At 42.6% G+C, this 14,461-nt stretch overlaps 1 protein-coding gene across 1 annotated transcript; it reads left to right on the plus strand.

The window, feature by feature from the left end:
• Positions 1 to 6: 6 nt before the first annotated feature.
• On the plus strand, positions 7 to 10,035 carry ECD (ecdysoneless cell cycle regulator). Its single transcript, XM_027460781.3, has 13 exons — positions 7 to 298; positions 385 to 502; positions 589 to 676; positions 1,208 to 1,389; positions 1,953 to 2,145; positions 3,006 to 3,134; positions 4,285 to 4,410; positions 4,984 to 5,069; positions 5,861 to 5,967; positions 6,682 to 6,862; positions 8,162 to 8,229; positions 8,361 to 8,575; positions 9,165 to 10,035. Exons 1-13 carry the CDS (start codon positions 7 to 9, stop codon positions 9,393 to 9,395), a joined length of 2,016 nt encoding a protein of 671 aa, XP_027316582.3. The 3' UTR covers positions 9,396 to 10,035.
• The last annotated feature ends 4,426 nt before the right edge of the window (positions 10,036 to 14,461 follow it).

Genomic DNA, 14,461 nt, shown 5'->3' on the forward strand with positions numbered 1-14,461 from the left:
GCCGCCATGACACCGCCTCCACAGCGCCGCCGCCATGACGCGGTCGCCTCAGCGCCGCCATGTCGCGACAGCCTCAGCGCCCCTCAGAGGCGGAGCGCGGCCCTCGGCGCGGCTCTTATGGCGGGGGACGGGGCTCCGGGCGAGGACGCGGTTCGCTACCGCCTCTTCGCGGTGGGGCCCGGAGGCGAGGAGCTGCTGCGGGGCTGCGCCCGGGACATCGCGGAGCGCCTGGCGCCGCTGCTGGCCGCCTACATCTGGCAGCGGCAGCCGTTCCGCCTGCGCTATGTGCCGACGCGGGGTGAGCCCGGGGGGGACGCGGCGTGAGGGGCGCTGAGCCGCTTCGTTTCTCGTGTTTTATCTTGTTTTCTCTCCGTGCTCGGTCAGGAGACACGCCGGAGCACCTGGGCGGCAGCACGCGGTTCGGGGATAACGTGGAGGACGAGTGGTTCGTCGTGTACCTGCTGCGGGAGATCACCAGGGCGTGCCCGCTGCTGGCGGCCAGGTGCGGGCGGGCCGGGGGGCGCCGAGGGGACCCAGCCCGGCACCGGGCGGCTTCACCCTCACGGAAACCCCTTTCTCCTCGGCCAGGGTCGACGACAACGACGGGGAGTTCCTGCTGATAGAGGCGGCCGAGGTCCTCCCCAAGTGGCTCCGTCCGGAGAACAGCGACAACAGGGTGCGTACGGCCCCGGGGCCGCCTTGGAGCCTCTCAGCCCAAGTGGTCTGGAAAGGACTGGGCAGGGCTCTCCCCAGGAGCCCTCTTGCATCTATCCCAGCTTCCTAGCTCAGATGTAGCCACTCGTGTTTTTTCCTTTCGTGTTCTCAAGTGCTCTGACATGAGGGTTTGCTGCCTGGATGATGCTTTTATTCCCCTGTCACGTTCTTCAGTGGTTAGGTTAGGCTGCCTGGTTCTGAAGCAAATCCCCAGTTGAACAGAGACTTGGTAGTGTTGGTGTTAAGGAAAACAGATTTAGTGAAATACGTATCTTGAAAGAGTATTATTTTTTAATTTATTGGTTAGATCATGGTTTCTGGCACCTGTATTTATATCATCTCCCATTTTAAAAAAGTTGTTTCCTGTGTTATTTCATTACTTGTGCTTCAGTAATCTGAGTTTAAACAAATAGATTCCTGTATGAAACAAAACTTTGCATTGCTTGGTGTACGACTGTTCTTATCCTCTGATGAGGCTGTTACTGTCTGCCAGGTGTTTTTTTACAAAGGAGAATTGCACATCATTCCGCTGTCAGAGACTCAAGAGCAGGATGACTGTGAGCCGTCTGCTGCCTGCCCAACAATCTCACAGGCGTTAAGGCTGTTGTCCACCCGGTCGGAGGAGTTCCTGGCCGCAGAACCCATTCGAGCAGCGGTGTATAAGCGCATCAGTGGGTATGTGGATGATTTCATTTGGTTTTCTGTTGGTTTACTGCTGTGATACCATACCTGACAGTTACAGGAATTTCTATTCCTTCACATCCTTCTTGTACTGGTTAGTGAGGAAATGTGAAAGTTGTGCGAGCTTTTAGGAGCCCATTGGAGAAATGAAAAGATTGCACACTGCTGTCTAGAACCAACATGCTCTTACGAGCATCAGCTAGTTACAGGTGAGGTTAGCATTGTGCGTTATTTTCTGCAAGGATTTGGCAGTTTGAGCCAGATGTACTCAGTGCAGTGAAGAATACTGTAGAGTTGGACATGTTAGTGAAGTTCACAGTGATTCATCTTAACAGTGCGGGGATTGAATTTTTATTAGCTGTGTATTTCAGATTTTTTTTTTAAACAGACACTTCAAGTGGTAGGTTAGCAGAATTTTAACTTTATTTTAAATAACCTTGTGGCACATGGCTCATAGAACAGTTTAATATTAATGTGAAATTGGGAGCAATAATTAAAAAGGAGTGGATTGGGTGTGCTATTTACTTAATACAGTATGTTGCTATTGTATGATGCAGGTATCCAGAGAAAATTCAGGCCTCGTTTCACCGAGCCCACTGCTACCTTCCAGCAGGCATTGTGGCAGTGCTGAAGCAGCGCCCTTCGCTGGTGGCTGCAGCAGTCCAGGCCTTCTACCTGCGGGATCCAGTAGATTTACGAGCATGTCGCACTTTTCAAACTTTCCCTCCAGAGCAGCGTGTGATGACCACAGTAAGTCATCCCTCTAATGCAACTTGTCATTTAATGAAGTTCTGTGGTCGAATTAGATAAATGCATGGATTTCACTTTTAAAATAGTACGTTTTCTAATGTATTTTTTTATAAATATACAGTTGATTTTGTTAATAGTTTTTCTGCTTTCAAATTGGCATGGCTAGACTTTCAACTGGCTAAACATGAGCCTCTGTGAAATCAGAGGACGCTGCTAACAGCTTGTTTTCTGAAGAGCTTGCTGAGTAAACTGGTCTTCTTCTGTGATCTGAGCAGTTCAGCAGCATTGCCAGCCAACGTGGAGTTGCCCCTAACTGCTTCTTGCTGGTTGTTCCTGGGCTTGTGACCTCCTCAGATGTAGTTGCAGTTGTTTCCTGAAAGCTCTTCTATGAAGTGGAATATTGGCCAAACAATGTGGCACTTGCATATGGTGTTTTGCTCCTAGACCCATGAAAATAAACTTGAGTAAAATTTTAGGCTTCTGGGATGATTTAGTTTTGGATTTTGAAAGCTTAGCTTTAGTTTTGTGAATTAAGGAGTCCTTACATCTTTACATATAAGTGTGTGTGTGTGTATATATATACACACACCTTTCTGGCATAAATATTGAGGATTTTTTAATGTATTTAGATTGAACAAAGTTCATGTTTATTTAGGAGATATTGGTAACTTGGAATATTTGTTGTGAAATCTGAAAAGTGACACATCTTAAGAAAATATATGTATTCTGGATATCATCCAAGGTATTGTCTTAATATGGGTACTTTAAAATACCCATTCAGATAGAACTGTTGAGAAGTTGATGCCCATACACAGTACATTCACCAGTGATATTTTTTTTCTTTGTTTGGGCTTTTTCAGGTTACATTCACCAAGTGTTTATATGCACAACTTGTGCAGCAGAAGTTTGTCCCGGACAGACGCAGTGGATACACCCTGCCCCTCTCATCTCACCCTCAGTACAAAGCCTATGAGCTGGGCATGAAACTGGTAATTATGTTGTATGGATTTTCTGTTTGGTCTGTTTAGTGTGTTGCGTGTGTCTGAGAAGTGACTCTTTGCTTGTAAGTTGTCTGCTTGTACAGAAAAATACGAGCAACTTGGCAGATCCCTTTTTTCTGTAAATACAGTACTGTGGGCGATTTCTCTTACAGAATAGGGCACTCCTGTACCTCCACCCCTGGAAACCATCTCAATCAGGATTCACATGGTTTTATTTCCATTGCTGAGCTGGTGTTAAACCCAGTTTTCTTTTAAGTAATATCAACAATGGTTTCCATCTTAGGATAGATGAGATCTGTTTTAGCCTCTTCCTGAAGCAGTGCATCCTTCCACATTCAAAGTTGCTGCTTATGGTGTTTGTGCAAGGAGAATTTTCTGTGGACTGAATTTGCATTTCAGTTCTGCCTCCTGTGTGCTAAGTGTGCATCAAAACTGCAAGTGCCGTGCCTCAAGTGCCAGAGCTCACAGGGGGTGGCTAAACACTAGTACAGCCCATGACCCTGTCCTGCACCTCCTGCACCAGGCACATCCAGCTCCTTATGGTGCATCTTTGCTGCAGAGAGAAAACATAAGCAGTAGCTGAGATGGAAATGGGGTGTGATTTGACTGTGTGAAGTGCAGAAGGGGTACCGGTACAGTGTGTCCTGGGGCCCTGCTGCAAATAGAAATGCAACCACCTGTTTTCTCACAGATAGCAAGAGTCTGAGGTGGTTTTTTTTTTTTCTTCTGAAATTTCCCGTCCTGAGACTTGTGCCTCAGTGCACCAGCTTTGTATCCACAAAATGTGCAGGCTAGGCAACTTGGCAGTTCAACACAAAATATAAATAGAGATGAAATGTTGGCGCTTCCTTGAGGAGTAGCTGGTAAACTATAGATCTGTATTCTGGTTTGCTTCTCAGTGACTTGCCTCTGAAGACAAGCTTTGTATGTCAGGTAGCAGTGTCTTGCTTTGGAAGTTGGGATCTGACTTTCTGAAGCAATAATGAACCATTTTGACTCTGCAACCATCTTTGAGATACCAAAGATACGTGTCTCAAATGGAAGGAACTCAGTGATAGGGAGTTCTTTATGCAGGCATGTGAAGGTGTGCTTAAATATCACATCTTGAGAACAGTTTGTTGTTGCATTGCTTATACAGGCTCATGGCTTTGAAATTCTGTGCTCCAAGTCCAGTAAAGCATCTCCTGATTCCAAGAGAAATGAATTTAGTGGTCCTGTGTGGGAGAGATTCCTCAACGGCCTGAAGGAGAAAGATTATTTCAAGGTGAAGTAGTGTGTGTTGTGTGTGTGTGTGCAAGTGCACATGCATGCATCTTTTATGCATTCCAGAAGGAAAAAAAAAAAGCTTTTGAGCTTATGAAAGTTCTTCAAGTAGGTTAGGAAATCTAATGTTTCTGTCTATGGAAAGTGAATGAATATCTCTAAGGGAAGTATGAGCAGTTTGTTCCTATTTGAAATGAATACATCCCTTTTGGAAATTAAAAAGGGAAAAGCAGGATTTGGGTATGAATTCCCCTATCTAAAGAAAGGGGAAATACACTTGAAGAAAGGAAGGCACAACATGGTTGTGTGTCAATATAAATGTCTTCACTGTTTTTTCTTTCACCTGCATGCATCAGTAATTAAAGGGTCTTAAAATTCTATGTTTAATACCCCCACAAATCTCATTTAGACCCATGTAAATTACTGCAAGTATAAATTGCAAAGCAATATTACCTATATGGATTTTTCTCAGCACTCAGTTTCTGTGAGACAAACAATTGTCATGACATCTGGCTGTGAAAAGGAAGTGGAGGGAGAATTGCTTAGATTCATACGTGTGACTTGCATTAAATAGGGAGAAATGGAAGGCTCTGCGAAGTATATGGAGCTGTTGCGTATGGCAGAAGATTACTTCCAGCAATCTCTTACTAAGGAAGAAAGGTAAGAGCTACTTGGAATCGGTGATAACACAGTACCTATGAGTACTTCAGCTAAGGTTGTTGTTTTTTTTTTCAGTACTTCAAAAAATTGGAACCTTTTTCTCCATTGTACACTTAATGTAGCTGCTGTGGCTAGGGCGTATAAGTATTAATTCCTCTGGATCACTGTTAGTAGAAGCTACTGCTTGACCAGCTATGTACCTTGTTTTTTTTAAAGTATTAAGCTATTCCAAGTGCATTAAGAGGTGACAGGAAAGCATTATTCATTTAATTGGTTGGCTGTTGAACTTGTTTTAAGTTTCATTGAGAAGCAATCCCAGTGAATGATAAATACAGAGTAATCTGTCTCCTTTACTCGAGATAGGCAGCTGGCTTTAGACTTCTCCAGAAGATCAAATCCAAGAAATAAATCATTGCAAAAATATTTGAGGATTTGCCAGTTCATAATATCTGACTGTTACTTGCTTGAAGTTCTAGTTTGTGCTGTTTGGGATCTGGCTATCCAAAAGTTTATCAAAACAAAGTAAACATTAGGAACAAAGGAAGCGGAAGAGAAATGGGCTTTGGAGTCATCATCAAGGAATTGCAGCAATTTACTGTGTCTTATTTTGGCTGATACTGTCTGTGTGGTAATCTGGTACTTCCCCACGATTTGCTTATCATTTTTGACATATTCGTGTAGAAGGAGTAATGAGGAATTTGTATGAAAACATGCATATGGAGTGTCAGATGCCATTGGCATTGTTATCTGAGCAAAAATTAATTTCAGTAAGCTGAATTTTTTTCTTCTAGCTGTATTGAAGTGAACCCAGGTGATGAAATCTTGTCATTGCTACAGACAACAACCTTTGATGTGAAGGAATTTGAGAGGGAAGCAGCTTGTCTTCCTCCAGAGGATGGTGAGCAGGATGTAGCAGGGGCGGTGTCTTCCTATCCCCAATTGTGATTATTTATGGGGAGAGAGGTGGAATGTTCAAAAACTGTACAATCTCTGTATCTACTTAACTCACCTCCTGTCCTGAGATTGATAGAGGTGTTATTTGAGGGCAGACATTTAAGATTGGGGCAGCCAGTGCATTTGTATAAGCCCCAAAGCCTGGGGTTGTTAATTGGTAAGATACCAATCAGTTCCTGATTTGATACCCCTAGGTCAGGAACACCATGCGCACATATACCAGGTCAAGTACTTTGTGTCATCTGTCACCAGATAGAAAGTTGTGAAATGTTACATGAGATGAAACTGATCCCAATACTGACAGCACAAAGTTAATTAGTATCTGGCCCATTCCCATGGCCCACCTAAGGCCAACATAAATGTTGCTGTTAGATGGTTTGACTCATTTAATCAACATGTAGCTGGTGCCAGTGTGCAGTACAGGTCACAACTGTATTTCTGGATGATCTTTCAAAGCACTAAAACCAAGTCTGAGCTTTGTTTTTCTCAGCCTCTCACTACCTTATGCCTCGTGTTATCAAGTATGAGCACGAAAACTTAATCCTGCAAAAAAAGTGAGCCGCAAAACACTAGATGTGGTACTCTCCACCATCTAGGTTGGGACGTGTGGGCTAGTAGGCGTGTGCACAAATAGAAAATACGTCCTTTGTTCTTTCAGATGATAGTTGGCTGGAGATTTCTCCAGATGATCTAGAGAAGATGCTGAAGGAGGCAACAAATGAGTTCCATCCTTCCTCAGATGATGAAGAAGAGCAGAAATATGACTTGGAAACAGTTGCTGAAAGTATGAAGGCTTTTGTGTCCAAGGTGTCAACGCACGAAGGAGCGGAAATGCCATGGTACTTGTATTTTGAAGTTTGGGGTCCGGTGTGGGATGTGTGTTCATTCTGTTAGAACCCTTTCATCTGTAATGCAGAGAATCGAGGTTTGAAAGTATTGATGCCTACATACTTCAAAAGTTACCTGGTGACCACTGACACTGGTGCAGATAGAAGTGGTGGGAGATGCTGTATTTTTCAGAGCTCTTACTTAGCTTTGTGGGTTTGTTTTGTTTTTAACCCTTTTAACTCAAAGGGTTACTGCTTTCTCTTACCATAGTTTCTAGCACTGTTAAAATGTACATCTTACAACAGATCATTTTTGCTGAAGGATTTTTGCCATGAAAGAAAAACTATTCAAACTGCTAAAATGGCTTTAATGAAGCTGTACAGAAATAATGTGTAACTTAATTTCAGGGAATCTGAAATTATGACTTGATTTTTGTGGTACGGCTCTATCTAGATGTCCGGTAGAAAAGAACTTTGAACATACTGTGCCTGTTTCTGCACCAAGGCACATACTGTGCACCTAGAAACAGGAAAAAAGAATCGCTGTGCATCCCTCTTGTTGTTCCCAACAGTGGAAGAGAAGTGCTCGTTGAAGAGACTTGACTATGTAGGCAACAGCAGGATGCGAATAAATTAATTGTTGTAGTTAAGAAAGTGGGTGTGAATGTTGTTTGGACAGGCCTTTAATTTTAAAAACAGAGTTAGGTAGTAGTGTATTTTCCAGGTTCTTCTTAATAACTTCTATATTGCTGGGTAAGCTATGTCAGGTGTGAGGGGTTTGTACTCTTATGGCCCTTTTTAAGCGGTGAGAGCTTGACTTTGATAGCGTTAGTGTCAATGTCTGATGTAATGCAAGCTTCTGCTGTTATTTAAAAAAAACAGCAATTTTTTGGTTGGTTTAGCCAACCAAAAAAAGGCCAACACTGAGCTTGATAAGAGACCAGGATGAAGCCTTCAATGTTCTTCCTAGGCAGGAGACCTCAGAGATTCTCAGCTACTTAACTCTTTATCTAGGTTATGACACCACCACTTGATTCTACAAGGATGCCAGGCCTACTTACTTTGGTAACATTCAGTGTGATTTCTTTGTTGGGCCAGTTAGAACAATTATAGTTTTCTTTTCTCCTTCAGCCCAATGCTCCTCTGCTAGCTTTTTATTGCTAGTTCATACAGGCCAGAGACTTTTAAGCCCTTCCTGAGCCATCATTTCAAATGTCCCAGGCTTAAGAGAAATCAGTATGTCATTTAGTCTGTGTCAGGCTTATACAAGCCTAAAAGCTTAGTCTATTAACAAAATATCTTTTATTTCAGGTCATCTGATGAGGCCCACGTTACCTTTGATGTAGATTCTTTTACAAAGGCATTAGACAGAATTTTAGGTGAGAATGCTTCTTTGTTTCTTTTGTCAGAATATCTCATAGTTATTTAGTGTCTCTGGGTTTTCTGATGACCTTTTTTGGGCACTGTGCTAATTTGTTTGCTGTCTGTACTTACACAAAATAATAAACAGGGCCGGACTCGGAAGAGCTGGATTCTGATGACCTGGATGAAGAGGAGGACTTTAACTTCTCAGATGAGGATGATGAAGACTTAGATGCTGAAAATCAAAGGCAAAAGCAGAAGCCTGATGAACTTATAGGCAGTCTCAAGTCATATATGGATGAGATGGACCGTGAACTGGCACACACCAATGTTGGGAGAAGTTTCACCACCCAAAAGAAAGGGGTAAGTATCCCTTGAGTTCCTGTTTGTAGCACTGTAATTTCAAGAGCTTTAGTAGGAAGAGGAAATATGCTAAAAGTAGTCATTCCAGGTAATGCGATCAACGTGTGTCCTCTACGTTAGCACGTCCTCACGTGCTAACTAATTACTAAAAATAAAAAAGAATCCTACGTGCAAACAAACGTGCTGCAGTTGCGATGTGGTATTTTCTTTTATTATTATTTCTTTTTTGAAACAAAAACTCAGCTAGGCTTTAACTTGCATTGATTCCAAGGCTTGGTTTCATTTCCTTGCAAGCAGCAGTTTGACTTCTTATGTTTTCGTAGCAGATTAATCCCATAAGAAACCGAGCCAGGACTCACTCACCCTCTGTGTCCTTCTCTTGGCACTTAAGTTGTATGATAGAAAGTGCTGATTTCTAACTGGCATGAGCATTTGTTGATTAAATTCCCATCTCTCGAGGCAGGTTGGAATGTTCTGAACTTAGTTGGCAGCAGAACTGCTTCCTTTTTTGCTTTTTGTTTTCTTTTTTTCCCCTCTATTGTGGTTTGTCTGTATGACTTGTCTTGATGAAACATTTTATTTACTACAGGCAAGTTCTGCTAAAGGAGCTACATCTCAAGATGCTGGCCCCGATTCTGAAGCTGAAGATGCTGAGTTGACACCAGTTGATGTGGATATGAACCTAGTAGCTAACCTGCTTGAATCCTATAGTGCTCAGGCTGGACTGGCAGGACCCGCCTCCAACATCTTACAGAGCATGGGAGTGTATTTACCTGAGAATGCAGATCAGATCGGTTCTAATAAGGGAGCAGCAGAATAAGAGACTGTCTTTATTCAGAAGACATGGCTGACTGGGGAAGGAAGCACAGAAAGAGTAGTAGTATTTGGAAGAAGAGACAAAAGGTTTGAATTTAAAGCATATTATGCATTAGTTACGTGTGGCTTTAAAGATGCAAAGTGAATTTACCTGGAAAAGCTGTCTTTTTGAATACTGTCATGGACAGGATTAGGATTTGTCCGGTGCTGATATTTTTTCAGACAGCTGCAAGATGATGTGACTTGAATGAAACTCTTACTACAAAACCCATCTTTAAGTTGACATTCCAATTTGCTGTACTTCTAAAATGTCCTTTGCCCATTATGAGCTGGTTTCAGAATCTGGAAAGTAGTTCATGGTCTGAAAGTGCTGCTGCGTACAGAGGGAGACAGAGAAATACCATGTGATAGAAGCAGTGTTCTCTTAGAGATTTGGTGACACTGATTAAATAAATGTTCAGCAGACACTGAACATTGTGGCTTTTCCAAAAAAAAAGTACAAATGCTTCATTGTAAGAACTTCTGATAATTGCTGTAAGAATGTTTTTTATTAATTAGGAGTATTTGAAAGGTAATTGAATATGTAAATACTTTTATAAGTATTTTTTGAATTTATTTAAATAAAAACAGAAGTGCAACTTGGATTGCTGGAGCTCCTTTTTTCTTTGAAGGTATGCATAACTTCCTCAGCACAGTATCGGAAGTTCTTGGAGTTAAAGCATTTTCATAATGGGGCATTTTTTGGATTCCGTTATTGCTGAATGTTGGTAGCGTGCCAGCAATGTGTGAGCCCAGTCTGAATGGTTTCAGTTGTGTGTGGGTTTCTTTTTTTTTTTTTTTACATACAGAAAATGTAGCCAAGAGCTCAGCATGTTGCTTTCACATAGAACAAATAATCTATTCTGGATATGGAGGCTTAGTTTTAACCAGATTAATATGAAAGAAAATACATAGAAATTCCTGTGTTACAGAGAGCAAGAAGGCAGACCTGACAGAGTTGAGCTGTGTTTCTGCAAGTCTTTTCTATTTTTCTGCACAACAATTAAGGAAGTATCTTAGCTGGTAGAAGAGAAGCTTGATCCTGAAGGTATGCCTAGCTGCTTTTAAAAAATCGAGTTGTTATTCCTGGTATTAAGGTCTGGAGTCTGTTTAGTTCAAGTCTTCAAATGTTTGGCATTATATTACCTGACAATGCAGCAAAAGTTGTTTCCCTGTTCAAAGTGGACACTTGTTGGATGACAAATTTCAGTATGCCATGAAGCTTCCTTTGCCAATGAAGCTTGACAGAAAATTCTTGGAATGTGACACATCAGCACAATTTCACTGAGATTTGTGAGCCCATGACAATTTACGTGGAACATTTGCTTGCTGACTTCTCTACTGATCTATATTATCGTGTGTTTTGTTTTTTGGTTTTGTTGTTGTTTTTTTTGCATTTTTTCTGTTTGTTGGTTGTGGTGGCTTTTTTTTATTTGTTTTGGTTTTTGGAAATGATGACTATCTTGTGAAATGTTTCAATACAGTGTCAAAAACATGGACTTTCTGTAGGTGAATGAATGAAGTGAACAAGGAGTGTAGTGGCTGTGCTACCTCCACATCTGGCCCCTGCTGATGCTGTGTGAGATACTTTGTCAGCAGCTTATGGAGAGTACTGGTGAGCTGGGCAGGGATTAGAGATGGAAAGCAAAACTCAGGGGTATAAAGATGCTGCTACAACCAGAGGAGTTCGGATTGCAGAGTGGTGAGATGAAACAGGATGGGATTAGAGAACTCCACACTGGAAACCAGAAACCAAGTAACAGTTCTTGAATCAAGCAGGCAAAGATAACCAGCAGGTAGTGGCAGAAAATGGGTGTACCTGAATGTTGAAAAGGATTTAGGTTTTAAGAGGGAACATAATGGTGAAGCTACAGAACTTTCTCCATGGTGTAGTTTAATCTATTTTCAAAAATAATAGGTGCTGCCAAAAACTGGTTCAGTTTGAAGAGCGTGATCAAGTTTGAACTCTCTTTGGCCTGTACTGTACGAAAGGTCAAAAATGGATCAAAAGACACTTCTAATGTATTATCTGGAAAAAAAAAACTTTTCATGTTCAGAACAAAGCAGCTCTTTTGGAGGCACTTAGCTGCTCGTGCTTCTTGGGTAATCTTACTTTGCCGTCAGCTGGCCTGTTATTTCTGTGAGGCTGTGCTTATCCCAGCTCGTTACATTTGTTTAGCAGTCTCACAGTGGAGACCTTCAGGACGGGAATTACTGACAGTAGAATTTGCCATCTAAGAATAAGCACTTCCACTGCTTTGAAGTAGTGTATGAGGCATTTCTGCTTTCAATTTTGAAAGAATATTTTCAGTGGAGGAAGCCTGATGGAATTAATTATGGAAGACAAGTGCAGCATGGTTCCCTTTCAGCGGCTTGCTATCAAAGTTTCCATTATATTCTAAATTTGTTTTAACTAGTACTGCATTCCAGCACAGTTTATTCACTTTGCTCACTTGAGTATCTGCTTTTGTACTGCCCTGTTTATCCTAGAACTCCTGACCCTTCCCAGAAATGCACTCTTCTTGTTTGTGGCTCGCTCTCTGGAGCCCTAATTCTGAATGGGGCAGTTGTTGACTGGTGCATTTCCAGCAAGGAAACAAATAACGCCTCTTTCATCTTGTAGAGAGGAGATCAGAATGAATCCCAGGAGGTGGTAGAGACCTTGAACTTGTGAAAACTCTTCTGAACACCTGGGCTGTTTGGCTGTTGCCACTGTTCCCACTGCTCAGCTTTCTGGGGGAGGTGGGAAGCCAAGAAAGAGCCTCTCATTTCTTTGAGCAGAGGGTGTGCAGTTCGGCTCGGAGCTCAGCAGCTTGCAGGCCCACCATGCTTTCAGCATGAGTCTAATTCCTTTGTGGGTGCTGGACAGAAGGGGTCACTGTGTTTAACTCCAGCTGGCTGTGTGCGGATGCAGCGTGATGCTTCAGTCGGCTTCCTGCAAGTGAACTGTTTGCAGAGTCCTTGCTGTGTGAGTGGATGTCAGCCTCCCCTGGTGCCATGAAGGATCTCCTCCCAGCACGGTGCTTTTTTCCTGCTTGCCTTTCCATCCCTCCCAAATGGAACGTAGGAATAGCAATTAGCACCAGGACACACTCTTTGCGATGGGGGCAAAGCAATCTTTATGAATGCTTGCACAGCTCCTGCTGCAGCTACTGACGTAATTTTTTTTTTTTTTGAGAAACTGATTTTTACTTTTAATAGCAGCAGGAGTCAGGGCAGGCCCTTTGTGCCATCCCATGGGATGCTGCAGCAGCAACTGCCCCCCCACCCCCCCCTCAGCTTTTATGTCTTGGAATGGAGCACGAGTACATCTGTGCTGGCAGGTCCAAGATGGAAACTTAACGTCTTCCTCCAACTTTGTTTTATTCCCCTAAGAAAATAATACCGCGGAGGGCAGTTGGGATTCTTGGTATAAACAACTAAATACACACCCACTTTAGAAACAAAACAAAACCTGAACTGCTTAGAAGAGTCCAGAGTGTGAAGCCTTAACTGATGTGCGATGACCGTGTTCCTGAGCCACCAGCAAGATTCCCACCTTGTGAGGATGGATAAGGTTTCCTCTTACAGATTCCAGGTGCTGATAATGAACTCAACAGCAAAATCTGTGCCTTTAGGGCAAATGACTGAGATTGTTGATGCAGTCATGTTTCAGTTTGTCTGGTGTATGAACTCTTACAGCAACGCACAGGCAACGTGTCCCTTTGAAGTAGGACAGAAACATGCAGATGCAAACGTGTGCTGGCTGAGCTTCCAGACAGGGAAACCGTCCTGTGGAGTGCAGTGCTGTGACTTCTTCAGATGTGAAACTGTAGCTAAGGAGCTGAGTCATCTGTGGAGGTAGGAGAAATCCTGTGTGTTACCTCTGCGTCGAGTGTGGATTGCCAGTTGTTTGAAATAGAGCCTGTAGTGAAGTGGGTTGGTCTGCCCAGATGGAGGACTTTGCAAGCACATGAGGATGGGAAGTGAAGAGGGAAGGTAGGCCTTTGTTCAGGATAAAAAAAAAATACAAGCAGGAGACGAACACTGTTGCAGATAGGAGGCAGAAAAGGAGGTATTTCCAGTAGAGATGTTATAATATGGTGGGGAAAAAGGAGTCGCGAAATCCAATGGCTGCAGTGATGTTAATCTAACGTAGTTCAGCCTAGCTCCTTTGTCACTCGGTGAGGGTTATTAATCCTATGAAGGATTAAATGTGAAGTGAAACTGTATCCCATTGACTGATGATGCCCAATGGCTGAGAACTTATTTAAGAAATACACGGTTTGATCCCTTCTCTTTTCTGTAGATCTTTATTGTATCTTTTTCTTCTAGTTTACTTTTCAGCAGTAGCAATCCCTTTGGCAGTTCCAGTTTGGTCTTGAAATGGAATATAACCCAGCTTTGGCGTTCTCCAGGTTGTGTGCTGACAACAGCCATATTTAATGATCATGTTTCCTTCAGGTCATTGCTGCATACTCATCAAGACTGTAGATATTTTCTTTCACTAGTAAAAATTCTCCAGGTTCTCATTGTTAATAGCAGAGTTGCTTAATTTTGTGTGGTTTCTGTATGCTTTTGCTGGGTTCATGTTACACAAATCAATCAACAGTGTTTCACAGATAAAGCTGCCTAACTGCTCTCGTCCTGGTCCAACACATCCTCGTTTAGCATCCAGACCGCTGCATCCCCTGCTACGTATGAATATTCAGCTTCTCACTCCTTAGATGATCTTGTTGAGATTCTTACACTTATTCATGAAAACTATGCATGAAATTGCTGCTGTCTCTATCCCAAACCTTGTCTCTTCTGCTGCTAATCTCCTAGAAAGTCTTCCGGGTTCCCTTGCAGTGTTTGTGCTCAGAGTAGGCCCTTTTTGCAGTTCCTGCCATTACGAAGACCTTACTGTGTATCACTCTTTTTCCCACTCACTTTAAAACTTAATGAAAAGTCTCTTCCCTGCCTTGCTTCCCAACCTCCCATTCTGGTATTTTTCTCTGTAGCTGTGTTTTGTTCCAGTGTGACATTTTGCAGGGAGTGCTATGTAAAAGA

This window comes from Anas platyrhynchos, chromosome 6, assembly GCF_047663525.1.
Source record: "Anas platyrhynchos isolate ZD024472 breed Pekin duck chromosome 6, IASCAAS_PekinDuck_T2T, whole genome shotgun sequence".
Taxonomy (NCBI): domain Eukaryota; kingdom Metazoa; phylum Chordata; class Aves; order Anseriformes; family Anatidae; genus Anas; species Anas platyrhynchos.